The following is a 27,296-nucleotide window of genomic DNA, read 5'->3' on the forward strand; positions in this document are numbered from 1 at the left end:
ATGCAACATACCTGATTTGCCTCATTATAGAATTTGCACTTTTTAAATGCACACTGTGGGGTGTGCTGTCTTAGTGTAAGACCAAAGGTAAATTTTCATGACAATTCTCGGTTAAACTGTTCAAGGACCCCCAAATTAGGAAGTAAATATGTGAAATTTCCAGCTCTACTTGATGCAGTATTTATTGCTTCCAACAAATTCCTGTTTTCTTCTAAAAGAAAGAAAGAAAGAAAGAAAGAAAGAAAGAAAGAAAGAAAGAAAGAAAGAAAGAAAGAAGCTATAACAAGGAAGTTGCTATATGTACAGTAAAATGGATGTATATCACCATGGTGCAGTAAACTGCATAAAAAAATGTGGAGATAACATTTTGTTTGGATGCCTGCTTCCTGGTTTCTACTACAAGGTTCTCGTCCCAAGGTTATCATCAATAGGCAATAAAGGTTTGATTTATGTCCTACTGTAAGTGTGGGCGGGTGTGTTTAGATTTGGGATTTTGGTTGAGCAAGCTACAAGGACGTAGGCCTGATTTCTCGAGCAGGGCTTGTTACTGAAAGATGGCACACCAATGGTAGTAGTAAGTGGAGGTATACTTCATAACCAATGAAAGGTTTTTTTTGCACAAAAGCCACATTGACTCAGAGCATATTATAATATAATTTGAAATGTTTAAGCGGGTGCAATATTGCAGATGATGATGAAGAAGAAAAGTTTGGATTTGATATCCTGCTTTATCACTACCCGAAGGAGTCTCAAAGCGGCTAACATTCTCCTTTCCCTTCCTCCCCCACAACAAACACTCTGTGAGGTGAGTGGGGCTGAGAGACTTCAAAGAAGTGTGACTGGCCCAAGGTCACCCAGCAGCTGCATGTGGAGGAGCAGAGACACGAACCCGGTACACCAGATTACGAGTCTACTGCTCTTAACCACTACACCACATGGGAGAGATGAAGACTAGAAACTTCTTCTCAAACTAAAAGCTGATTTATACATACAGTGGTACATCTAGTTGCAGACACAATCTGTTCCGGGGTGCTGTTCACACCCTTAAAAGTCCGCAACCACAGCGGTGCTTCTTTTCATGCTTTGCTGGAATTGCTTAACATTAAATGTAAGAAACCTGGATCCTAATGAGATCATTCAGATGCTTAATATTTTGCTCATAGTTTATATGCTTAATATTTTGCTCAGCTGCCCAGCCAGGGCCTAATCAAATGCAAACTCAAATAGGAATGTCAGAGAAGTCTGATGAAAACTGAAAAGGAAGTAAAGGGAAATTGCTGCAGTTTGTGCGCCTCTCTCTCTCTCTCTCTCTCTCTCTCTCTCTCTCTCTCTCTCTCTCTGCGTGTGTGTCTACGGTCAGGATAGAAATTGGTCCAGCAAATACGATCAGTATTCATTCACAGCATCATCATTGCTGTTGTTGTTTCTAAGTCCACAAATGATATGTAATAAATTACTTTTTTGAAAATTGTTTCGACATTTCCTTTACACTGAGCTGTGCAATCCAGCCAGATGGGCAGAGTATAAATAATAAAATTATTGTTATCATTATTATGCAGGGGTTGGACTAAATGAACTTTGGTAACACCTCCAATATTCTATTGTTCTATGACTTACATTAAATAGCAGATAGCAAGAGGAATAATGTAGTATTTGGCAATAACCAAACTGTAGCTGAATGGAAGCAGCACCGATGGTGACGAATGGAGTCCAGAACAGAAATTGCTGCCTCCTTACATCCCTGCAATCCGAGCTTCTAGAAACTGGCAATTCAAAACAGATTTGAGCAGCTTACAGAAAGTGCTTTTATTTTTTGGATATAGGAGGGAAACAAGTGAAAAATGCTATCTAACATTGTTAAGAAGGGGACTGTGGAATATTAAATGCACCCATACCACAAAGGAGATGGGAAGAAGATAGACAAGAGTGGGAAATGTTTGGGTTTAACAGGACATGTTTATGATACATGTGTTATCACACAATACCCTAGATTGGGGGAGTGTTTCTATGACACTTGGTCAACTTTTTGATTTTATTTTTTTTTAATAAAAGAAAGAAATGTTTTCATTGCAACTCATTTCCCCCCCTCCCAGCTGATGCCAGGGGTCCACACTCTCTCTTTCTTCTACATCTGGTTTCTATTGTAGTTGTAAAATGAGGACATTTTGGCTGCCTGGCACAACTAGCAGAAACTGTGTGACACCAGCTGCCTCTTCCAACTTCCAAGCCTTGAATATGGTTTCAATTATAGACATGAGAAGACTGGGACATCCAGCTCCATCCCTTTTCCTCCCCGCTGCCTACATATGCTTTCCTCCTTCTTCTCTCCCCCCACCCCAAAGAAACAACTGAAAAGTTCTTATTCAAAGTTCAAGAATTTTCCATTTACATTTCCACACATATCATGTGCAGATCTTGCTGCAAATGGATCTGAGTTTCGTTTTCTCTCCGCACAGGACCTCTGCAGACTAATCAGAAATAAATTATCTCAGGACCTACCATGTAGTGATTACCATCTTAACCCCACCTCCTGCTAGCACTGCCTAATGTGCCAGAGAGCAAAGCTTCTTCTGGATTTGGGCTCTCCTGAAAGAGAACATTTTTTTGTATTCTTCGTTCATACAATCAATGCACTGAGGAGCTGGGCTCTGCAGGAAATTGATGCATAGCCCTTTCATCTCCAGGGACTTGAGGTCACGACTGTAATTTTTGGTCAGAAGCAAAAACGAGTCCCTGGTGGAATTTTTTTTTTTTACATCACAAAACCACTGCATAGTCTGAGAAAATAGGCTGTTTTCTGTAGAGTTCAAGGACTGGGAGAGCAGGAAATGGTGTATGTGGAGTTATGGGAGGGAGTTGGCTGCAGTGGTGTGGGAAGTGTAGAGTTGGGATGCCAAATTTGGCATTGCAGGTCAAGGCTGTGGCAAACTAGAAAGAAGATGGGTAAAGGATGATGAAAGCAAAGTAAATTGGCACCAGAATAACAAAGATCTATCTTGTCGGGTTGGAGGGGAGCAGCAACCATGATGTGGAAAGTGTTGAATTGGGGAAAGGAGAATACAGTTTTTGTGTGTGATGCCATTCTAACCCACCCCAAACTTGTGGTTCCAGAATGCCTCACATCAGGCATTTAAAGTGCTATGATACCACTTTAAACGGTCATGGCTTCCCCCAAAGCATTCTGGGAGGTGTAGCTACAATTCTCAGGATTCCCTGGGAAAAAGGATTGATTGTTAAAGCTCTAGAAATTGTAGCTCTCTGAGAACAGGAATCTCCTAAACAACTCTCAGCACCCTCAACAAACGACAGCTCTGATCATTCTTTGGGGGCAAGCCATAACTTGTGGTATTGTCAGGATGCTGTTAGCGGCTCCCGGCTGGTTTGCCCAGGAAAGTATAAAGACAAGGAAAAGTTTATTACAGTCCTTTTTTATTTCAATTTTTACAGAGAGAGGCTATAGAACCTAGCCTCTTGGATAATGGCATTGTCCTGAGTGAATCTCCAACCCCCTATCTCTCCCGCTTCCTCATTCCTCAATCTTATCATTTGCTCTCCTACTTTTAAGGCTCACCGGGTTCTAGGAGATGGAGGGTCTGGAATGCTTTCTAATGACAATGTGTCAGCCAGGTGTTGCTCTAGCTCTCCCTTGATTTCCCAACTTTCCCCCTTATCTGCCTCTGAGCTGTGACCTCCCTCAAACCCCTGTTGTAAAGCTATACTGTCTTCCTCTTCCTCCTCCCTGGTAGGGTCAGGATGGGGAGGTGGTCTCCACCATTCCTCTTCTGCGCAGTCCCTGACAGGTATCATTGCATTTTAAGTGGTATCATAGTATTTTAAATATACGGTGTGAATGCGGCCTTGGTACCCTTGCCTGCGTAATGAGGTCTAGTGTAACCTCAGGGTTATCTATAGCTTGTGCCAGGCGCCTCCTGCGTCCCTTGATGCCAAGATTAGTCCCTGCAATTTTGCTGCAAAAGCCAAGATGATGTCCTTTCCCCATTCCATTTACAGAAGGCAACAGGACTGGCAGCTGAATCTTACTTCAAGCTTGGTGACAGGATACTTTCCTCCACTGTACCTGAAAGAGCAGGATAGTTCAGGGCTCCGGACCAGGGTTTGTGGCATATTTAAGTGTGTATTCCTAACAGAGATCAAGTTAGGAAATCTGGCTGGTTTTTACTGAACAGGAAAAGGGGAAAATGCAAGCGTCTGAAAGAAAACTCAAGGAAGCAATTTGTATATTCCACCTGGCTCTTACCTTGGTTCTGTTTGTAGGGTGGATGAAAATAGCCTCCTTAAACTGGTTTGTGTGAGGTTCATTCACAGTGCTTGAGGGTATTGTTGGCCTAAGTTGCTTCTTAAGAGAATATGTGTTCTGCATAAGATAAAATAAAGAGGTTTCCGTATTCAGTGTAATCCCATTTCCTGCTGCAAATTTATGCTCTCACCGAGTAAGGAAAGAAGTGATTTGCAACGATTTCAGATTTGTGACTGTTATTTTTCTTTCTTGATAGCCGCATTATTCAGATGACAGGTTTATGGACAGTAGAAAACTGTCGCATGTAGATCCTGTCAGTTTATAAAATGTACTTTTCAGGATTTCTGAGCTCTTAATCTGTAACTGTTTTATCTTCAATGGAGCTGACCTACTCCATTTGTTTCGTTGAAGCCTGAAATGAGAAGAAATAATAATAATAATAATAATAATAATAATAATAATAATAATAATACGAAGCTAAGGTCTACAGTTGCAAGATTATTGTTTACAGGCAGGATATAATCTAAGGATGATTTCACCTAGAGGTTCCCCCCCTTCCATTTGGGATATGTTCATTCAGCACATCCCAAGACTTTTGACTCAAATGAACAACCTGAACTCATTTCTTTCCTGCCCGTGGCACAGATGTGGGAAAACGCAGATTTTATGCAGACAGCATAAGCCACATGGGAGAAGAAACAATGTGAGCATTGCACCATCCATACTTCACATCATGCTGGATCCAATATTTGTAGTTGTGTGCCAAAGCAAGGGTGCCAGCACTGTTTGTGGATTGGGCCCTCTCACCCCCTCACATAAAATTTGCATAGGCTTTGTAACATAAGCAAATTTGTGTCCTCTTTTGCAGATGGAGTGGAGGATCCAAATATAAACCAGCAGCCATGCATGCAATAGAATGCCTAAATGCGAACGGGTGAAGCTTTCCCCATAATTGTATTTCCTTTTTAGAAAAGGCTTAGCCTGTTGAATTTCTGCCTACCACACAGCTGCTAAAGGCTCAAAAGCTATGCTTTCCCCAAATGCCAACCGTAAACCAAAGCCTAGGCTGCCATTCTGTGCGGCTTCACCTGGTAGCAAGCCAAAATTACTTCTGAGTGGACATGTGTACCACTGTACTGCAGGTTAATTATACAGAGAATTTGTAACGAGTGCCTGGAGACATAAGCCTCTTTGCAAAGTTTTCACGTTTTTATTTTGGTATTAATTCATATTTATGTATGTTGGACAGGTACAAGTGTGGAGATCTGCTTAGATTTTACGGCTGTTGGTTCAATCCATCTGTATGTCTGCATGGAATAGTGTCTAAGAGACAGGGGAATGAGTAGGCTTCCGTAAATGAAGTATATTGTTGGAAGGTTCAGTTGGTTAATCTGTTTCAAATTGAATGTTTTCTTCATTTTCACCTCAGTATTTGGTTAAATAGGAAATAATATTTTTGATGCAAGATAGTTTTGCTTGTTTACCCCATGATATGATTGTTTAGTTGTCTATTTGACCTACTTATATGATTTTGTTATTTTGTATATTTTTTTCCTGGGTTTATTTTTATTACTTTAATAAGAAAACATTTGATGAAGAGTGGGCTATAAATACTGCAAATAAATATCCCCTCTTTATGGGAAGCCACTCAGAGATTGCAATATTCTTAGGTGGCAAACGTATGCAACAAATAATAAAGCTTTGTGTTCTTTATTCATCAGCTTTTGGCCATTGTAGATGTTCATAAAGGTAAAGGGACCCCTGACCATTAGGTCCAGTCGTGGTTGACTCTGGGGTTGCGGCGCTCATCTCGCTTTATTGGCCAAGGGAGCTGGCATACAGCTTCCGGGTCGTGTGGCCAGCATGACTAAGCCGGTTCTGGCGAATCAGAGCAGCGCACGGAAACGCCGTTTACCTTCCCACCAGAGCGGTACCTATTTATCTACTTGCACTTTGACGTGCTTTCGAACTGCTAGGTTGGCAGGAGCAGGGACCAAGCAATGGGAGCTCATCCCATTGCGGGGATTTGAACTGCCGACCTTCCGATAGGCAAGCCCTAGAGGCTCAGTGGTTTAGACCACAGCGCCACCCTTGTAAATGATCATATTATGGCATAAAAGATAATTCAAGCTGAGGACCCCAGGGAAAGACCTCCCTTTTGTGGTTAATCCTTTCTTTCTTTCTTTCTTTCTTTCTTTCTTTCTTTCTTTCTTTCTTTCTTTCTTTCTTTCTAGTTCCCCCGGTACTGAAGAGCTGCGCAGAGTTCATAGAGACGCACGGAATTGTGGACGGAATCTACCGGCTTTCTGGAGTGACGTCCAACATCCAGAAACTGAGGTGAGGTGAATAAGAGAACCAAATGCAAGAAAGGCCAAGTGTTAACCATCCACTGCATTAGAACAGCATATGAACATGCCTGGATTGAGGGTGGCTGGCTTTTGGTCGATAGATAGCAACCCAACTATGGCAAGCCAACTCCAGAGCAGCCTTAAAGCTCACGATAAATGAATTTATAACAAGAGCTAAGTCATTTGAACTTTACAGGGCATTTGCAATGCAGATTACCAATGTGTCCAACTGCCCTCCTGTGCAGATGGACTCTGGATCATAGAGCACGGGCTTTGAGAAAACTCATTCCTTTCTCCAAAGCTCATTTTGCTATTTTTGAAGATCTAGCTGAGGTTTATCCTCATGGCTTCTGTGTTTTATAGGCATTAGGTTATGGTAGTAAGTCTTGCCCCACTCCTTTTCCCCTTATAGTATAACTAAGGCCTATATATGTACATTACAGGTTAAACCCTCACTCTTGCAAGTTTCCTGCTGCAGGAAAGGGGTGAATGGATGATGACAGACGGTGCTGACTTGCTTATGAATATACTCAGCTAGGTCTCTCTCCATCCTAAAATAAAAATGGCGGGGGGAGAAAGAACACAAATTGAACGGGCTGTTCCTGCAAAGGCGCTTGTGTACAGCGTGTGTAATTGGGCCTTCTGTGAACCAGCCCTAAGACCATTGCAAAATTATGGCCACCAGCTCGGCGGTGGTTTATCATAGATAATCTTCATGCAAATAGCAGTTAAAACATGGAAATGATGTCTAACTAGCATATGCAGAATCCATACAGCCCTCAAGGTTATGATAGGTTTCCATGGTGATCCTCGGTGCTGAGCAGGTTCCCCGTCACTGAGGTAATACATTATCAGATCTTTGCAGCCCAATCAGTACACCTTTTTTAGCCTTTGTCTGGGCATAAATCAAGATGCAAATTGATTCCATCTCTTGCTCGTTAAACCCACTGTCCCTCCTCCATCTCTGTTGTTTCAGGCAAGAGTTTGGATCAGATCAATGCCCAGACCTGACAAGGGAAGTTTACCTCCAGGACATTCACTGTGTGGGCTCACTCTGCAAGTTATACTTCAGGGAGCTACCGAATCCCCTCCTCACGTATGAGCTCTACAAGAAATTCACGGTGAGATGTTTTCTGCTATGTCTCCATTCCTGATAGGCCTCTTCCACTCTTTGCCCCACACCACACTTTTAACATCTGTGGGCTTTCCTTATAGGCTGTACTGCCATTTTGGAAGTCCAGGGCCACATTCACACAATGCAGTTAAAGCACTATAAAACATTTAATAATTAAACTTTAAACATTTGTGGCCTCCCCAAAGAATTCTGGGAGCTGTAGTTTGCGTGGCAAGGTCCCGACCCCCCCCTCCGAAGTTGAATAAAGACACTTGACACCAGTATTTTAGGTTAATGGGCTAAAAAAGGCCACAACTTTATTGTTTACAGATTGTGAGTGATATTGGCTTAGGCATTGGAGCTAACTGACTATATCTGACTCCTGGCTGTCTGCAGGGAGTCCTGGAAGCGTGAAAAGGGGAGAGCTCCCATCTGCGTCCTGCTTAAATTGAGCAGGCCACACCTCCGGAGTGACCTGATTGGTCGCCTGGGCAGTGACGCAACCAGGAACCCCCAATCGCACGGGACTGTCCACACCACCTCTTCCTTGCACATGGAGGGGTCGTGAGTAACCACAACCCCACCTCCTCCTTAAGGTGGAAGTGGCCTTGTTAAAGGTGCTGTCAGTTGTCAGGAGACCCCCCCCAACCACACTCACAGAATTACAATTCCCAGAGTTCCTTGGGAAGAGGAATTGATTGTTAATTTACTTTACACATGTGTCATATACATAAAGCATATTTAAAGCACATGGCTTCCTCCAAAGAATCCAGGGAACTGCAGTTTATTCCTCATAGAGCTGCGGTTCCTGGCTCCCTTAACACACTATAGTTCCCAGGATTCTTTGGACAGGATTCTTCTATAGGAAGAGTAGCTCAGTTGGCAGAGTATAAGACTCTTAATCACAAAGTTGTGGGTTCAAGCCCCACGTTGGACAAAAGATTCCCGCATTGCAGGAGCTTGAACTAGATCAGTGTTCCCCATTCTTGCCTCTCCAGCTGTTTTTGGACTAACGATAGGTCTTGGATGTGAAGAAGTTGGAGGCTACTGGAATATAGTAGCACACTGAAATCATAATAAAGGACTGCCTGCAATTTGTTTTTAGGAATACTTTAAAAACAATTTCAGTTGATTATAAAGGCCACACAATAATGCTCACAAGATCAATGCAATAGCAAAGATTTAAAAATGAAATAAAAATTGGGCTCCACACATTTTTTGCAACCAGAGCCATCTTCAGTTCTGGGAATTCATAATACACTATTTCTGTTCGTAAATTTTTTCCAAGCAGGGCTTGGGTAACTTCTCTTTTTTAAAAAAAACTTCTTTCACAATTCTTATACCAGTGGATCCTTATTATAATTTTATCAGCAGGGGCTTTTACTGTCACTTAATCCAGTGCAAAATGGGTGAAAGCAGCATATTTTCTGGTGGCACAGCTACTTTCTCCTCCCTGCTTAGGCTGAAGTTAATGAGTCAAGGTGCACAGCAGTGGAAAATCAGGTTCAAAATTGTCATGCCATGAATGCAGAGAGTGGGTGTAGGTGGAAACTGTCCAAGCAGAAATCTTCAAACAACTTTAATGCAAAATGTAATGACTTGATTCAGGAGGGGGGAAATGAGTACAGATTAGCTCCAAAGTTGTGAGCAGGTTGGGGGAGCCATAGCAATAGGCCAGAAGTTCTGTTGTCAAAATCTGCACTGTGCAGCTGTTCCTTGGTCCTGTAATAGGGTCAACAAATGTAATAATTATCATAAGTATTACAGAGGCAAGATGTCAATTAGCTGAACAGTTAACACCAGTACGGTTGTTTGACCAGATGTTTTCTCAGCCAGGAACTCACTCAGTAGAGTCCAAATGCAATTTGGATAATCACCTTCCAAGAGGTCTCAGAGATAAGGGCATAATTTGAACCCTTCTGCCTCCTTCTATTCTCTACTATCCAGTCACTGAGAGCAGCATTCCTTCTTGTCATGACTGACTGTGCAGCCCATTGCCATAACATCAGTCCCTTCGTGTGACCTTTCGCTTTCAAGGGCCCCTCTCCCAGTGGAGGCTGGTTCATCACAGGGCAGATAGGGCACTGCCCCGCCAACATTAGTTTCCCTTCAGCCAGCTCCTACTTGCTTGCTTTCTTCCTTACACCCGGTCCAGAGAGTGGCACCGCCTGCCTTCTTCCTTCCCCTGAGTCTCAGTGGTGCCCTTGTAGAAGGTGGGGACAAAACTAGAAATACTTGGCTCTGCCACCTTCTGCTAGTCACTTTCTACCTTGCCACTCCTAATGGGCATCAACCGCCACTTCCATTCACTCGTCACTTCTGAATTGACCAAGGAACTGTAAACTCATACTGCTTTGGACTTCACCTTGTCTTACTGCTACCAACTCTTAAGGCAGCTGTTGCACACCAACCCAATCTCTGAGAGGTGCAAGATTCCAGGTGTCCCAGGTGCTTACCTAGGGTTAAGTTTCCTCAGAATGGTTTATTTACACATATATGCAGCCTGTGCCTACGGTGGAGGGACTCACAGCATTAACACCCCAAGAAGGTCTTGCTTCTCCCACAGCCACAGTTTTGCATTCCAGCAGAAATCAGGCATGGCTCTGTCTCACAGGCTTCAGTCTGCAGCCTGTGTCCAACTTCTATGTTACACACACCAACTCCCAACTTAGTCTTTCTAACCACCAGTTAGAACAGAGCCACTTCCTTAATGGCTTATACTTAGAGGGCTGTTACCAAGAAACGTGTCTGGCTGTTACGACAGCTTGAATCCTTCCTTAGATTTAAACACTTGCTGGATCCAGAAATTAGAAGGGTCCCAGGCATACAGCCTACCCTCAGGCATAATCAGAGCAGCCTTTGCCAAGCCGGTGCTCTCCAAATGTGTTGGGCTAAAAACTCCCGCCAGCCCCAGGAAAAACAGGCTGGAGTGTGATGGGCATTGTGGAGGGCATCAGGTTGGCAAAGACTGCTTTAAGTAGCTTGGTTTTCTACCACAATTATTTATTTATTTCAAAAGTGACTAATGTATACTGGATGTCATACGCAGATTAAAAACTAAGGCTCACAGTGTTGCAGTCAGGTTCACCTGCGTCTGCAGAATTACCTCTCTACCAGAAAGGAAGCCAACAGTAAAGGTAAAGGTAAAGGGACCCCTGACCATTAGGTCCAGTCATGACCGATTCTGGGGTTGTGGCGCTCATCTCACTTTACTGACCGAGGGAGCCGGCGTACAGCTTCCGGGTCATGTGGCCAGCATGACTAAGCCGCTTCTGGCGAACCAGAGCAGCACACGGAAACACCGTTTACCTTCCCGCCATAGTGGTACCTATTTATCTACTTGCACTTTGATGTGCTTTTGAACTGCTAGGTTAGCAGGAGCAGGGACTGAGCAACGGGAGCTCACCTCGTTGTGGGGATTCGAACCGCCGACTTTCTGATTGGCAAGTCCTAAGCTCTGTGGTTTAACCCACAGCGCCAGCCAACAGTAGGCAGAGCCAAAGTCAATGGCAGGCAGAGGCTACTAATTCTGTTTTTTGACCCCATCTTCCTCTCAGTCTCCCAGCACTGCTGCGCTTGGCCAAGTCACTGGCTTATCCCATGTCATCACATCTGTAAAATGGGATTAAGGGCTTGCCTTGTGAGAAAACTATGGGAATACTGAGTAATATGGGATGCTGGGAGAAGTGTGTGGGAAGCAGAATGCACCACCTCTGTCAAACTATACGATCACGTTCCTAAGGTGTTATTACAGCAAATATCTCCAATCTTGTGCCATACAAATTACACTACCTGTATACAGCTGCCTAATTATGGTAGTGAATATTTAATGCAGCATAGATTTCTGCTCCCTTTCATCCCGACACACTTTATAAGAGAGCTCATTGAAAATACAGAAAATCATTGCAGGGTTTTCTTTCCTGCAATGCTCACAAAGTGATGCATTGCTCTCTGTTTGTGCTGTTTCCCCTTCTCTCCGCCTCTCATTTTAGCAAACATACCTGGTTTGGAAAATGACAGGAAACAAAGAGAGAAAGAACTGATAAAAGAGAGAGGATTTACAGAAGTGATTTTTTGCAAATAAGGGACTGTCTCTGGGCAACCCTTTCCTCCCCACTCAAGTGAAAGGTTCAGTGTGAGCTTCAGTTAAGGAACCAGCATCTTCTTATTAGCACCAGGTGGGTGAATCATTGGTCTGGCTTGGAACAAACAGCATTTCCCATGACTGCGTTGCAAGGGACGTGCTAATGTGCTATGAGCAATTAATTAGGAAACCCAAAGTATCCACCCACGGCGGAGCAGCGATGAGTCAAATATGATGGACCTCTAATCACAACTGGTGCAGAGAAGCAGCAGAATTGCATGCCCTCAGGTGCCACTGCCACCCAAGTATCTGCATGAGTCACTGCTTTGAGTGTGCCTTCTTCCTAGCAGGAGACATGCTCAGAGAACAGCAATTCAGGACCCAACCAGGCAGGATGTGAGATGGCACCTTTGTCTTTTACGTGCACATTCCTTTAAATGCAAAGAGCATTCACAGGGGAGGGGGTGGTAAGTATGGGGAACATGCCCTGAGAAGGGGGGAAATCCTTCCTCTGAAGCTGCTATTTGCATAGCCCCTCTTTATGCTGGCTTTTGACACCTGAGACGTGGGTTTTCAGGGACCACACTATTCGTGTGAGTAATCTGTTTTGACTGTTATTAATTGTAAATTGCTATAACCTCTTGTAATTATTAGTGAAGGGCAGAAAATATAATAATAATAATAATAATAATAATAATAATAATAATAATAATAATAATACAGTGGTACCTCTGGTTACATACACTTCAGGTTACATACACTTCAGGTTACAGATTCCGCTAACCCAGAAATAGTGCTTCAGGTTAAAAACTTTGCTTCAGGATGAGAACAGAAATCGGGCTACGGCGGTGCGGCGGCAGCAGGAGGCCCCATTAGCTAAAGTGGTGCTTCAGGTTAAGAACAGTTTCAGGTTAAGAACGGACCTCCAGAACGAATTAAGTACTTAACCCGAGGTACCACTGTGATGAAAATCCCCTATTGGTACCCTAGGTGGGGTTTCTTGCCACTTCTCTGGAGAACAGCCATAGCTCAGTAGTAGAGCAGATGGTTTCAGCAGCAGTCCATGGCATCTCTAGTTCATAAGGGTGATTGGAAAGATTTCTGCCTAAGACTATAGAGAGCTCTGCCAGTTGCAGCATACAACAGTGAGCTAAGTGTACACATAATCCATTGAGTTTCCTATATTTGGTACTCAGAGGGTCTCCAAATGGAAGGTGCAGTGGGCGGGGGAAGTTGAAGAAGCCAGAAAGATGTTGGCCACGTTTAGGCAATCATGTCTCAGCTTAAGAGGCCTTTTGGGTATGTACCCAATTTCTGTCCTCCTCCCTAGCTACAAGTGAGCAAATAAGTTAGGAAGTTTATCATTTTATCATTTCAGCAAAATGATGCTTAGAAGCCAGCATAATAAACCATGGTTTGAGGATGCCTTGATATCCTGTTGTGTTCTGAAGGCATTAATCATAATTTCCTGGTTTAGACATAGTTGACTTGTGATTTTTGCTTTCGGGAAGTAATGCACTAATTAACCCTTGAAGTCTTTTTCAGTCCTACAGGTCTTTGACTTTATGATTATTATTATTACTATTATTCAGGAGGCAGTATCGTGCTTCCCAGAAGAAGAGCAGCTGGCCCAAATTCAAAATGCCATCCAGGAACTTCCGCCATCTCATTACAGGTAAAAGAGAAACCTGGCCTCTAAGCCTTGGCTTCTAAGTTTTAGGGACAATCTTAGTAATGATTAATGGTAGTTACCTGAATTACCTAAGGATTCAGCCGGTGAGTCAACTACTTTATTTTCACCTTTCTTTATTTGCACTAGGCAGACTTGATTCACCTGTTCAAGGAAAGATGACTATCTTAGAAGCTTCTTCTCCCCAGAAACCCACAGAAAGCACATGGCAAATTGTGAATGAGTTCTGTGCAGTGGTCTTACCTATAATAAAGGCTGATCTTATGTTTCAGAGCTACTCGGGTGTTAGCAGTTCCTTGTACCTGCTGGGAGGCTATTGCTGATTTCGTCACACCCACTTCTAAAATGCAATAAAGACGTTTTATATTTTTTGTATGGTAGAACTCTGCTTTGTAACCAGGAGCTGTGCAATAGCCTCTGAATAGCAATGCCACTGCCATTTACCAAAAGAGGGAGTGGTGAGCTTGGAGCTGCATGTATGGTGCACCAGTGGAGCCAGTCCAGCACTCTCACCAGCCCCAACCTTGCCACCCCTTCACTGTCTCGGTAAGCGGCAGCAATGCTGGTCCTGGGAGGCTGTTGCTGCAGCTCTGCCCTACTGGTAGACCTGCTTCTGAGTTTCACATCTGTAGACATTGTGGCGGACAGCAGCACTAGCAGCTGGCCCCATGCGACTCCCAAGCAATTCAGGGTAGATGGTCTTTGCTTCTTCCTTACCTCCTTTCAAAAATGTGATTCGATGGAAAGAGTTGAGAATTGTGAGAAGGAGCAACATGGTCTTTGGGCAACTCGGTGAAGAGAGGAGATAAGGGGGCAGAGGTGGATTGGCAGGAGGAGAAGCGAGGGATGATCGAGGGGAAATAGGGATGCAAGTGGGGAGAGGTTATTGGGCTAGCATGAGTGTCATGGGTTGTAGCTCTTGACTCATTTAAGACATTTAATGTGGTGCTTCGGGATGTTGGGCACTTGTCTTCTCTGAACAGACCCAGTTGGCCAAGACATAACCGCATGTGCAAGTCTCAATGTGGGTGTTTTGATTTTATCTTTGTCACACCATTGCAGGACCCTGGAATACCTGAGCAAGCACCTAACTCACTTAGCATCCTTCAGCAGCACGACTAACATGCACACCAGGAACCTCGCTTTAGTGTGGGCACCTAATCTCCTCAGGTACAGTAGAGGCTCTGATTCTTTCACATTGCAATGCAGGGAGCACTAAGAATGTCTATTAGAGTTTGTAATAAGTTCAAGAACTGGCTAGAGTGATCCAGCCAGTGGTAGCTTGCAAGGGTGTATGGAAGCAGTGGTATTTTCTCAGTGACAATAGTGTTGCATTGGTTGGAGCAGGATGGGGGCAAGGTCAGAGTTGCTTGGGTTGATGAACTCATCTGACCTCACCAGCGCCTCACTCCAACAAGACAGCACCAGCAGGATGACACCATTGCCTCCAACCCTGTGCATGGGCTACTGCTTAATTCAGCTACTGCTTAATTCAACTGTAAGGTAAAGGACCCATGGACGCTTAAGTCCAGCCAAAAGAGATTATGGGGTGTAGTACTCATCTCACTTTCAGGCCAAGGGAGCCGGAGTTTGTCCACAGTCAGCTTTCTGGGTCATGTGGCCAGCATGACTAAACACCATGACGGAAGCCAGAGTGGACGGAAATGCTGTTTACCTTCCTGCTGCAGCAGTACCTATTTATCTACTTGCACTGGCATGCGTTCAAACTGCTAGGTTAGCAGTTCAACTGTAATTCAGCTGTAGCTTAAACTGACCATGGATTGTCCTGGTTAGGGTGGAAGAAAAAGTGTGATTGGTTGAAAACAGAACCAGATGGGTAGCACTAAACTATGGTTTGATATTATATTGGAACACAACCAGTTCCCACATTTAGGTTTTGCAATGTTTTATGAAAAATAGAAATGTCTGATAAGAGTCACATGTCATATTTGTTTCAACTGGTCTTATGGTCATGAAGTTCCTGGTCAATGACATCCATAGTGTATGTGTAACAGTCATTTGTGAGCTATTGCTAAAGAAAGCTCAGTTGAGGAATCCTGGTTCATTTATGCGATAGCCTGGCAACCAGAGTAGCATAAGAAAAAATAAGGAGCATTGTCACCTAGCTGAATAACTGTAGATAAACTTCCTCAGCTTTTGTAAACTGCTTAGAGGTGCTTCTTAAAAAATCAAGTGGTATATAAATTTTGTTAATAAAAATAAATAGCAAAGAAAACAGCTGGTCCTGGGTGGATAAACTCTCTCAATCTTAGCAACTGCAAACCAGGCAGAAAAGGTCCCGTGATAACTGCAAGAGATGTTAAATCTACTGAACACCCACAGCTCAAAATCTTTCATTCTATCTATTCTCCTCTCTTTTTTGATGGGAGTCTAATTCCCTTTATAAATATAGGTCCCAAGGAGAACATGAAAGAAGCGGGAGGCACAGCTGTAGTTTCCTTACATGGCTATCCCACCGGCAAAAGCCCCCTCTGTGCTTTATCTCACACTCCAGCCATTAACTTTACAAAGGATTCGCTGCCCAGAGATAATGTCTTCAGTAACACTTTGGCATGTCATGATAAGGAACAGTTTGTCTGCTACTCTGTTTGGGGGTGGGAGGGGGGATGTGGGTGGAAGGAGAGATTGGTTTGTCCATACCAGCGAGGCGATGGAGAACAAGAAACAGGCATTTGGGAAAAGCACAAGGCCCACAAAATTCGCCAAGAGGAGTTGCGATGCTCACAGTTGATGCTTTCCCTTCCATCCCCACTTGATGTTTTTTTGATGTGATGGTTCTACTCAGAGATAAACTAAATCCTGAGGATTATCTTAAGCTGCCCCAGCCCCAGCTGTAACTAGCACTGCTGCAGCTGAATCACACCATGCTTAGTCTGCAAAGTGAAATGGCCTGCCGGGAAATCCCTTGGCAAGGTAGGCTAGTTATGGTGGGAGCTGGTATCTGCAGCTCTTGTGGACCCAGCCCCTCTGAAAGTCCCTTGTGCCAATTAGGGACTAGGAGGAATTCAGTTCAGTTTGTGTTTTAATGCAAATATATATACCTAAGTGTGGTGTCGTGGTTAGAGTGCTGGACTAGGATCTGGGAGAGCTAGGAAGCTCACAGGGTGGGTTTGGGTCAGTCTTTCTCTCTTAGCCTAACCTACATCACAGGGTTGTCATAAGGATAAAATGGAGGGGGGGAACCATGCATGCCACCTTGAGCCTCTTGGGGGAAAGGTGGGACACAAGTAAACTAAAGAAAGCAAATCAATCAATCCATGAACTGAAATGCAGTCATGCTCTGAATTTTGCACTTCTCTGAATTTTGCATTACAGTTCATCGGTGACAGAAATGCATGCGTAACTGCATTTATTGTGAGAAAGTATGCATTGAAATGCATACATTTGTGAAACTGTCATACAGAAATACAGAATATCAGGCAAAATTACACACAAAAATATGTATAGTCAGAGGGATGTGCAGTAAAATGCTGGTGAATATTCATGAACTTTAAAAACCCCGAAACAAATGCACAAATGGTTGCAGAAAAGTGGTGAACTGAATTTAAGATTAGAAAAAGAAATGGACACATTTGCCCTTCCCTAGTCCCAATGTCCTGTGTCACATCAGTGCCTCGGAATGCACCAGGTCTTTTGAGAGTATAAAATGCCTCCTAGACAGCAGTATTGCTTCCAGACAGAGTGTTCCATGGAAGAATCTCTCATGCTTTCAGCCAGGCTTCCATTCCCTGCCCTTCTCGTTTTCCCCTGGGGTTGCTGTCCCACCAAAATCCATAGACACTGCTTTGCAATGAGATTCTCCAGAAAAGTGGGATAAAACAAGCAAACAAACAAAAAATCTATAAAATACTAAAAGAAATGTGCTGCAGTCTAAAGATCTCTTCTTTGGTTCATTGCTGATAAGTCTGGGCTATAAATTTCTGTCTTTAGTCGACAAGTTAAAAGAGTGCTGTTCAGATAAGCATTTGATCAGAATGCTCTTTGAAGTAATCTGAAATGATTTAGGCCTATGCATTTGTTTCTGCTGATATGCTGGTGGTTCTTTTTCATTAGTTTTTTTTGGGGGGGAATCTTACACTATTTTATTTGTTTAGTATGTTTTAAAAGAACAGCTCTTCTTTATTTATTTACTATATACTTGTATCCCACCTTTCCTCTGTGGTGCTCAGTGTGATAATTATTGTCACCCTGATAACTATTAGCTGCACACTCACTCACATACACACAGAGTTTGCATCTTTCAAAAAACAACCCTGGGTGTTAAATGAAAGGATGCATTTAACATCACATCTAGTTAGTGGGAGATTTGTGTGTGTGTGTGTGTGTGTGTGTGTGTGTGTGTACTAGGTACAGAGAAGGCTTAATGGGGTTGGCACTTCAATAGATGACCCTCGGTGTCCCTTCCAACTCTACAGCTCTAGGATTCTGAGATTCTATGATTTCTCGGTGTCCCTTCCAACTCTACAACTCTAGGATTCTGAGATTCTATGATTCTGTTCCTGACAAGCAATGGCTTGGGGATTGCTCTTCCAACCTCCTCCTTTCCTGTGTCACAGGTCCAAGGAGATTGAGGCTGTAGGCTGCAATGGAGACGCAGCTTTCCTGGAGGTGAGAGTCCAGCAGCTGGTGTTTGAGTTCATACTGAACCATGTGGGCGAAATCTTCAGTGACAACATCCCTGCCAAACCGAAGGAAAATGAGGGTGAGTCCTTCTGAGCTAATCATTCCATGTCAGAAATGACCAATTCCAAATCCACAAGAAGCCACCCAGAGAACATTATGTTAATGGGGCAGCATGCAAACAGTCTAGATTTTAAAAAACAATACAGGCGTTTATTTCTTTATTTAGATTTCTTACCCGCTCTTTCCCATTGGGTCCCAGGGTGGGTTACAACCATAAAATACACAAATATTTTTTAAAAAACCAAGATGAAACAGTTTTTTACAGCCATGAAATAAGAAAAGTGTAAAAAGCGATTAAAAAACAAGTCTACATATAAAAAGAGTTGTATTTAGTTGCAATGCAGATGCAGACTGGGAGAAAGAGCTCCACTTAGAAGACTTGATGAAAGAGGAAAGTCTTTGATAGGACCAAAAAGGCAACAGAGATGACACCCATCTAATACGTAACATATTACATAGTGTGGTGGCCCCCAAAGGAGAGGTGCCACCATACTAACAGTTGCCTTGAGTAGCGAATTAAAATGGCTTTTGTGTGATGGCCCTAATAGCATCTAAACAGACCCTAAGTATACTGTAGTTGTTGTTTTAAATTTATAGCCCATCGTTAAATTTATAGGCCTTGGCAACCTTGGCTTGGTACAGTCTGCTGTTTTCCTCCTAATTCCAACTGGTCTTTGTTCTCTTATGTGTTGCTTGTTTCCACCCTTTCTTTTTTACTGTAGGGGTGGGAAGCCTTCCCAACATATGCCTATGGCCACACTGACCACTGGCATGTGCCCCTGCCACCACCCCCAGAAGCATCTGAAAAATGTCCTTCCCCCCCGTTTTTCTGCAAGGGAAGTTTAGGGAGGGTGTTTGCTTTTCCTTTTTATGAGTGACTACAGTTGTTGTTAGAAGGGACACGGGTGGCACTGTGGGTTAAACCACAGAGCTAGGACTTGCCAATCAGAAGGTCAGTGGTTCGAATCCCCACGACGGGGTGAGCTCCCGTTGCTCGGTCCCTGCTCCTGCCAACCTAGCAGTTCGAAAGCACGTCAAAGTGCAAGTAGATAAATAGGTACCACTCTGGTGGGAAGGTAAATGACGTTTCCGTGCACTGCTCTGGTTCACCAGAAGCGGCTTATTCATGCTGGCCACATGACCTGGAAGCTGTATGCCAGCTCCCTCGGCCAATAAAGCGAGATGAGCGCTGCAACCCCAGAGTCGGCCACAACTGGACCTAATGGTCAGTGGTCCCTTTACCTTTACCTTTACTGTTGTTGTTAGTGAGAAGTGCTAAAGTACCAGCTCTGAAAAATGGCCTCCACAGGACTTTGGCCTTATTCATACTTGTCACACTGCTTTCACACAGGGGAAACTGCTCTTTAGCCCTTAATCAAAGCAAACAGCAATTCGGGTTTTCTCTGGATTGATGTTTGCTCTGATTTAGCACTAAAGAGCAGACTTTCCCTGAGAAATTAGTGGGGCAAGGGGAAAACCACGTGAATCCATGCTTGGAAAGTGCTTTCTAGGCACAAGACAAGCGGAAGTGTGGATGAGACACACACCCCCCCCGCTGCCCCCCAGTTCCAGACCTGGCACTTTGACACTTCCTGCTAACAAGAGTTGTCATTTCTCAAATAGGAGAAGAGGCAGCAATTTTCAGAACAAATCCTCTGAAGTGATTGGGAGGGGAGGAGAAAGTTCATTCATCTCAAAGGTCGGAGCTGGAGCTGAGCCGTCCTAAAGTTCAGTTCAGCAGGGATCTTCAGGCCTCGTATTTAGAAGATACGTGCCAAAGCACTATGGGGTCTGGCTCATGACCAGGGACCTGCTGGGGTGGAAAGCAGAGGCAATGGATTAGATTGCTATGTAAGAGGAGAATTTAACCAACAAGCACACTCCCAAAAGATGTTTTCACTGGAAGGGTTCAATCAGAAAAGAAAACGCTTGAGGGGCCCACTGAGGACCTTCCGTTCTCCCGCTCTGCTACCCTCAAACCAGGCTGGACTCTGAAATTTCCTATCCCTGTCGCTTTCCAGAGAACAAGCCCATTATGAAGAGCTTGACGCTGCCCTCCACCTCTCTGCCGATGAAGCTGGTGAGTCTGGAAGAAGCACAGGCCCGGAGCCTGTCTGCCTGCCATCCTGCCCGCAAGGAGCGGAGGGAGAACAGTTTGCCAGAAATCGTTCCAGTCACAGGCTCCTTCTTCCACACCGTCCTCGATCTACCTGACAGCAAGTAAGTGGCTCCATCTCTCCGTTATCTGAAAGCTGGACTCAAAAGATGGACTAGGCTTCCCCTTGTCACGTGAACATGGGGAGCAGAGACCAGAGCCTCTTCTAGCCAAGCAGTGCTCCTCGTGATCCTCCGTGGCCCTTCCAGTTGTTTTCCATTCTTTGTTGCTTATCGGTGGAGACTTGGGGCATTATGGATGCAAAGCATGTGTGTCACTACTGAGCTATGGCTCCCCACCAGTGTAAATGTCTCTTACTAGTCAGGAAAAAAAGAGACGGATATAGGCTTGTTTTGGAGAAATGGCTTTTCCCACTTTCCTTCATTTACAAGTTTTGATCAACGTGAGCTGAATGGCAATCGGTTCTTGAGACGTCTGTCGTAAGAGAGCCACCTGCTGGTGACCTGCCCCAATGACACATGCCGCGTCCATCTCTGCCTCTCTGCCCCCGCTCTCTCTCTCTTCTTACCGTACCTCACAATTATTCTTGTATGTGAAGGGCAGCTGAGAGGCCAACTTCTCATTCCGGGAGCACAATAAGGAGACTCTTGCAAGATGGCAGAAGTGCTAACGTGAGCCTTATGTCATCCGGCCTCCGTAGAGTTGTCAGCGCTGCTTTCAAGTTACTTAAATTACTGTGCCTAGGGTATTCAATCAAATCTGTGGTGTGCAATAACTTACAGCCACTGCATAACAACATCTTTGTAAGACTATCACAGGAAACTTATTAATCCAAAGAAGCATTAGCTTGAATGAGAGGCTGTGATGAATTTAGTCCTGAGAGGCCTGAGGTCATTTCACCTTATTTTGTGTGATACATTTCTATCCCGCCTTTCCTGCAAGTTAATCAAGGTGGCAAACATGGCTCTCCCTCTCTCCAGTTTATCCTCACAATAACTCCGTGAGGTAGTATTGGCTGAGAGAAAGTGACTGGCCCTGAATTGAAGAGACCAGTTGCCCCATGGGAAGGAAAAAAGAGAATGAGGCAGGGCAGAGAAAACATAAGGGCCTGCTCCAGTCAGACTCTCCTTCCTCCCACACGGCCAGCTATGCATTGTACAGTGGTACCTCAGGTTACAGACGCTTCAGGTCACAGACTCCGCTAACCCAGAAATAGTACCTCAGGTTAAGAACTTTGCTTCAGCATGAGAACAGAAATCATGCAGCGGCGGCAGCGGGAGGCCCCATTAGCCAAAGCGGTACCTCAGGTTAAGAACGGACCTTCAGAAAGAATTAAATTCTTAACCTGAGGTACCACTGTATATCGAAACAGAATTGTAGAGTTGGAAGGGACCCCGAGGGTCATCTAGTCCAATGCCCTGCAATGCCAGAATCTCAAGTATCCATGGCAGAGGCCACCCAATCTCTGCTTAAAAACCTCCAGTGAAGGAAAGTCCAAGGGAGTCTTTCCCACTGTGAATGTTAATAGTCAGTATGTTGTAGAATATTTTAGCAACTTCACATACATTATCATAGAAATCTGTATGGAACCTCTTGGCAACTTGTGAATAGGCATTTAAGAAGGTTCTGGTTTCTCTTCCACCCCATACTCTTTGCATGCAGCTGTGTTTCTGTGCCACAGCAATTTGGCTTCAGACAAAAACGACACTATTCCACTCGCTGTCCACTGTGCCAAAATTCTACATAATTTGTTGCATTATCATTACCTCATTCAGCACCATTCATTTCAGTGCAAAGGAAACACAGGGCAAATGGGGGACAGGAGAAAGTCACCGACAACGTATCGTTTGCAAACTACAATTGATTTTTGTTCCAGACATGGAATGAATAAGTGAACGCCAGCAATTCCTGCTCCTGTTTTTGTAAGAATTCTCCAATATATCTGCTGGTGACCCAGCAAACTGAATGCAGCCCATCAGCAATGTGTACTGTGTGCACGGCTCCTGCAGGCAGCAAAAACAGGAGGGTTATTGAGAGTTCCTATGTGCCACTACTCAAAACTGATAGGCTGCCTTCATGTTACATAGCCCTGCCTTATGACAAACAGCCCTGCTGTGTCAACTCCAAAAGTTAGAAAAACCTGAATCCTGGAACCAGAATAAAATATGCTGCCCTGAGCAATTTTGGAGGAAGGTGCAGGGTGTAAATCTAATAAAGAATAATAATAGATATAATATGCAAATGTGTGTGAGAGAGACATTCTTGATGCCCTGATGTAATATTAAAGCTTGAATATTTAAAGGCTGCTGATGCCTATTTCTGATTGAAAACGATGAGGCCAGTTGGGCTCTACTCTTCCCTATATAAGACATTGAATATATATATATATATAGAGAGAGCGAGCGAGCGAGCGAGCGAGCAAAGGTTTGCATGTTTGAATGCAATAAATAAAAAATGGAATGGAGGCAGCTGCAAGACAAACACATTGAGCCTACTTGCTTTTCATAGAAATCATACTAAATTTCTCTTCCAGGAGAAAGTTATCCACAAAATCCAAGAAGTGGAAGTCAATATTCAACCTGGGCCGGTCTGGATCAGAAGCCAAGACCAAACTGAGTCGAAATGGGAGTGTGTTTGTCCGAGGACAGAAGCTCTCTGGTAAGGATTGTTGGTGGCCCACTCTGGGGGGACTTGTCTTTCCTCCATTAGCTCAGCCTTGCCTCTCCTTCTTTGTGTAGTACAGAAATGTTCCACCACATTGCAAGGGGGCATTCATACTAATAAAGCTAGAAGGATTTCAGAGATGGCATGAAAGACTTTTGAAGGGAGCAGAGGGGAGATCGCATATTTAACCTCATGCGTCATACGGAGTATCACTTCAGTGGGACAATGAGAGGCAGTCATAGCAAAAGACTCTGAATACGCCCCATTATAGTACTGGGGTGAACATGCATCTCTTCAACCAGCTACATGCAAACAGCTAGAGGGGTCAAATATTTGTGCCAGAGCTCTGTTACTAGGAATATGTATTTGCCAGTCATTTTAGCAAGGATTGGTCCCAAAATATACTGGGAAAGGTTGGTGGAGTCTGCACTTTGTATTGATTTGTGCTCCTGATTAGAGATCTACTTACGGGGAAATTAATATCTCATTAAAGCTATACTAGGTCCCCTACATTGTCCCTTGAGATGAAATAGCAAAGAGACACAACTGATATTATCTGCATGTTTGCAGTTGCAGATATGTGTCTTCAGTAAACAAAATGTGTCCAAACAGAGGCTGCCAAACTCTTTGAATGGCGAACTATGCACAATTATGCAAGTTTGAGAATTAGTGGTTTGGAAAAACCCTATTAAAAAATCACTTGTATTTGGGCAGATAAACATGCCAAACATGTAATGCCCCTTTTCTGCAAGGTAGGAAAATAACTGTGGAAATAATAGGAAAGAGTTCATACTTCCCTAGTCTGACATTCTTAGCTTCAAATCACAGATGAAGCTGCTCTGAGTTTTCCCTGGAGAATAAACCCTTTTCTACATTGCGGCTGCACTTGGAAAAGTTAGTTTCCATGTAATTGCACTGTATTCTGGAGTTACACTTCAATCTCCCAAAAACCCAGAGCACTAAATTAACTGTGTTATAACTTTTCTTTCTGCAGAAAAAGTCACCATTCGGCCAGCTAAAAGCATGGACTCCTTGTGTTCACTTCCAGTAGAAGGTGAGATTTTGTTGGCATGCACGTGAGAGGTTGTTACAGCTGCCTTTGTGGTTTTTTTTTTTTTAATGTATATGTTTGTTCACAATAATAGGTTTGTTTATTTAATATCCCAAGAGTTTTGCATGCTCTTGTGTGTATGCGAATGTGTTTCTGTTCACAGAATCAGAGGCTTGGAAGGCCACCAAAATACAGCCAGTCCAATCCCAGCCAAAGACAGTGTGTGGCCAACCCCTTGCCTCCCCTCCTGCTCGCCACCCAACCAGCTTGCAGCAATTAAAAAGCAACACATTTGTATAATAAAAATACAAGAAAGTGGGACAGAACACAATTCCAAAAAATCTTCTGCAATCTAACATGCCGGGGCAAATAGAAAGGCGCTAAATTGTTTGCCATGCCAGCGCTAGATGAGCCTAGAGGGAGGGCATTCCAAAAACGGGGCACCAACACAGAAAAGGCCCTCTTTTCTGTAGAAGTGTAGTGTAAAGGGACCCCTGACCGTTAAGTCCAGTCGCAAACGACTCTGGGATTTCGGCGCTCATCTTGCTTTACTGGCCGAGGGAGCCGGTTTACAGCTTCTGGGTTATGTGGCCAGCATGACTAAGCTGCTTCTGGCAAACCAGAGCAGTGTACGGAAACGCCGTTTACCTTCCTGCCAGAGCGGTACCTATTTATCTACTTGCACTTTGACGTGCTTTCAAACTGCTAGGTTGGCAGGAGCAGGGACCGAGCAACGGGAGCTCACCCCGTCACGGGGATTCCAACCACCAACCTTCTGATCGGCAAGCCCTAGGCTCTGTGGTTTTAGACCACAGCGCCACATGCGTCCCATAGAAGTGTAGTGTACATGTACTAAAAAGGGAACTATGAGCAAGGCCTCTTCAAAAGGTTTTAAGGCACGGGCAGGCTGCCATGGGAAGAAGCACTCCCTGGGGTATTTAAGTCCTATGCCATTTAGGGCTTTTAAAGGTATAGTTACCAGCACCTTAACTCGGGCTTGGAAATAAAGAGTCAATGCAGATCTTTCAAAATAGCTATCCCCTCAATCAAAACCAGGGTCTCTGGGCTGTACTACCCAGAAGTAAAATTCTTCCCTCTTCTAAATAATGGAAGGTCCTTTCCTACCATGGGCAACTGGCCATTGGCCATCGTAGGAAAGGGAATGTTGGTCTTGATACCCCTTTGATCTGTTCTGGCTGGGGCTGTATTTTCTCAGTCACTATAAACTTGGGAAACTCTTCATAACCTTTGAAACATTGGAAGAAGCACCCAGAAAAACTCTATCTGACTGATGGCTCTTGCCCTGTCTTCCCCAGATGTGCTTGGAATAAGAGGGTACCTTTGGCAATACTCTTTGGCTTTGCTCTCTCTCCCTTCTGCAGGAGATGGTGAGAAGGGCCACTTCAAGCGCACCGTCGTGGCTGGAGGGTTCTTCGTTCCAGTGATGAAACCACGGACAGGGGGCCCAAGCAGCTCATCGGACCTCAGCAAACAGGAGAGCGAATGGGATCCAAAGGGTGCTGTGAAAGGAGCAGAAGGAGGTTTGGAGGATGGTGGGCAGAACGATGCCGCCCGGTCTACTCATGTCAGACCACTTCCTGAGCAACTGAAAGTGTTCCGTGCCATAGAAGACCCGGAGAACGAGCAAACGTCCCCAAAGATGTGCCGTATGTTCTACACTTCCAATGATGGGACGGCTAAATCGGGGTTCCACGGGACCCTCTTCCCCCTGGAAGCCTCCCCTCGCCACCAACGCAAAGCCCTGAACATTTCAGAGCCCTTTGCTGTGTCGGTGCCCCTTCGGGTGTCTGCAGTCATCAGTATCAACAGCACCCCTTGCCGCATGCCGGCTAAAGAGAAGCCCGCCTTCTCGAGCCTACAGGAATCTTCTTTCTTGGGGTTGGACAGCACCGCTTCCACAATCCCAGAAGCAGACAGCCACACCAAGCCAGAGCATACCACCGTCAAGGAAGAAAAGAAGCCCGAGTCCAAAGCAGTAGAAGGTAAGCTTATTTGAAGGCTGCAGCAATTTGAGCAGAGAACTTGGTCCTGGAAAGGAACAGCTGGATGCAACTGAAGGAGCGTCTCCACCCCCATTGTTCAGCCCGGACACTGAGGTCCAGCTCCGAGGGCCTTCTGGCAGTTCTCTCCCTGCAAGAAGTGAGGTTGCAGGGAACCAGGCAGAGGGCCTTCTCGGTAGTGGCGTCCGCCCTGTGGAACGCCCTCCCAGCAGATGTCAAGGAAATAAACAACTATCCAACTTTTAGAAGACATCTGAAGGCAACCCTGTTTAGGGAAGTTTTTAATGTTTGATGTTCTGTTGTGCTTTTAATATTCTGTTGGGAGCTGCCCAGAGTGGCTGGGGAAACCCAGCCAGATGTGCAGGGTATTAATAATAACAATAACAATAGCAATATATGATTATCATTATTATTTATTCCCACATAGTCATTAAAGGACTTTGAAAGAATCACTCCCAAAAGCATACTAAGAGAAATGGTTAAACATACTGATATATCACAATGTCTGAAATAAGGATGGAGCTATGTAGAGGCATTGACTGGCTTCATGGTTTTCCCACGTCATGATTTTTGCTGGTGCCTGCTCTTGCGATTTGCTGCCCCCTGTAGGAGGCAGGGGAGAGCTTAGCCAGCAGTGTTAACAGGAGCTGCAAGAATTGAGAGAAGCACTGGTTGGCTTCACAATTTTCCCCACATTGTGATTTTTGCATCGCATGTGTACGCACGCACGCACACGCACACACCATGATTAAGCGATATATACCCAGGTCAAAAATTATGAAATTGATATTGCAATATGGACTTCAAACTGGGTTTGGATGATATATCGATACATTGCCCAGCCCTAGTGCTTACAGACTGTGTTGTGCAGCACCCACACAACGTTGGCATCAAATGTCAGCCCATATTCCCACCCCCACCACACTTAATTCAGATTCTCCCTTTCCAGGGGAAATCCAATAAGGAAAACGGAGCCATTGGCAGTGACCCCCCCCCCAAGCAGCTTGCAAATTAAGCCCCTGTCTGGAAGAGCCCGTGCTATGAATGTACAGATGTCTCTTGTGGAACACATCACTGAACAGAACATTCAGTTCAAAAGAGGTGCAATAGACCCAACCCACTTATTTAGGAACACTCACCCATTGAAATTAATGAGATTTATTTCTGAATAGACATAAGTGTTCTTAAGCCCATTGAAATCATGGATAGCTCTCATGTAGGCATGTGGCTGCCTTGGCTATTGCAA

The 27,296-nt window shown here is 44.3% G+C and overlaps 1 protein-coding gene across 1 annotated transcript in view; it reads left to right on the top strand.

Annotated features, from left to right (window-relative positions):
- Nucleotides 1-27,296, top strand: part of ARHGAP31 (Rho GTPase activating protein 31) — an 89,335-nt gene that overhangs the window by 51,798 nt on the left and 10,241 nt on the right. Inside the window, exons 2-10 of the mRNA XM_082221537.1 lie at nt 6,493-6,595; nt 7,583-7,727; nt 13,397-13,479; nt 14,557-14,664; nt 18,072-18,217; nt 20,220-20,418; nt 22,848-22,972; nt 23,973-24,032; nt 25,412-26,032. Coding sequence (XP_082077663.1) covers nt 6,493-6,595; nt 7,583-7,727; nt 13,397-13,479; nt 14,557-14,664; nt 18,072-18,217; nt 20,220-20,418; nt 22,848-22,972; nt 23,973-24,032; nt 25,412-26,032 — 1,590 coding nt within the window. The remainder of the gene's footprint in view (nt 1-6,492; nt 6,596-7,582; nt 7,728-13,396; nt 13,480-14,556; nt 14,665-18,071; nt 18,218-20,219; nt 20,419-22,847; nt 22,973-23,972; nt 24,033-25,411; nt 26,033-27,296) is intronic.

The sequence above is a fragment of the Podarcis vaucheri genome, assembly GCF_965113315.1.
Source record: "Podarcis vaucheri genome assembly, chromosome: 4".
Lineage (NCBI taxonomy): Eukaryota > Metazoa > Chordata > Lepidosauria > Squamata > Lacertidae > Podarcis > Podarcis vaucheri.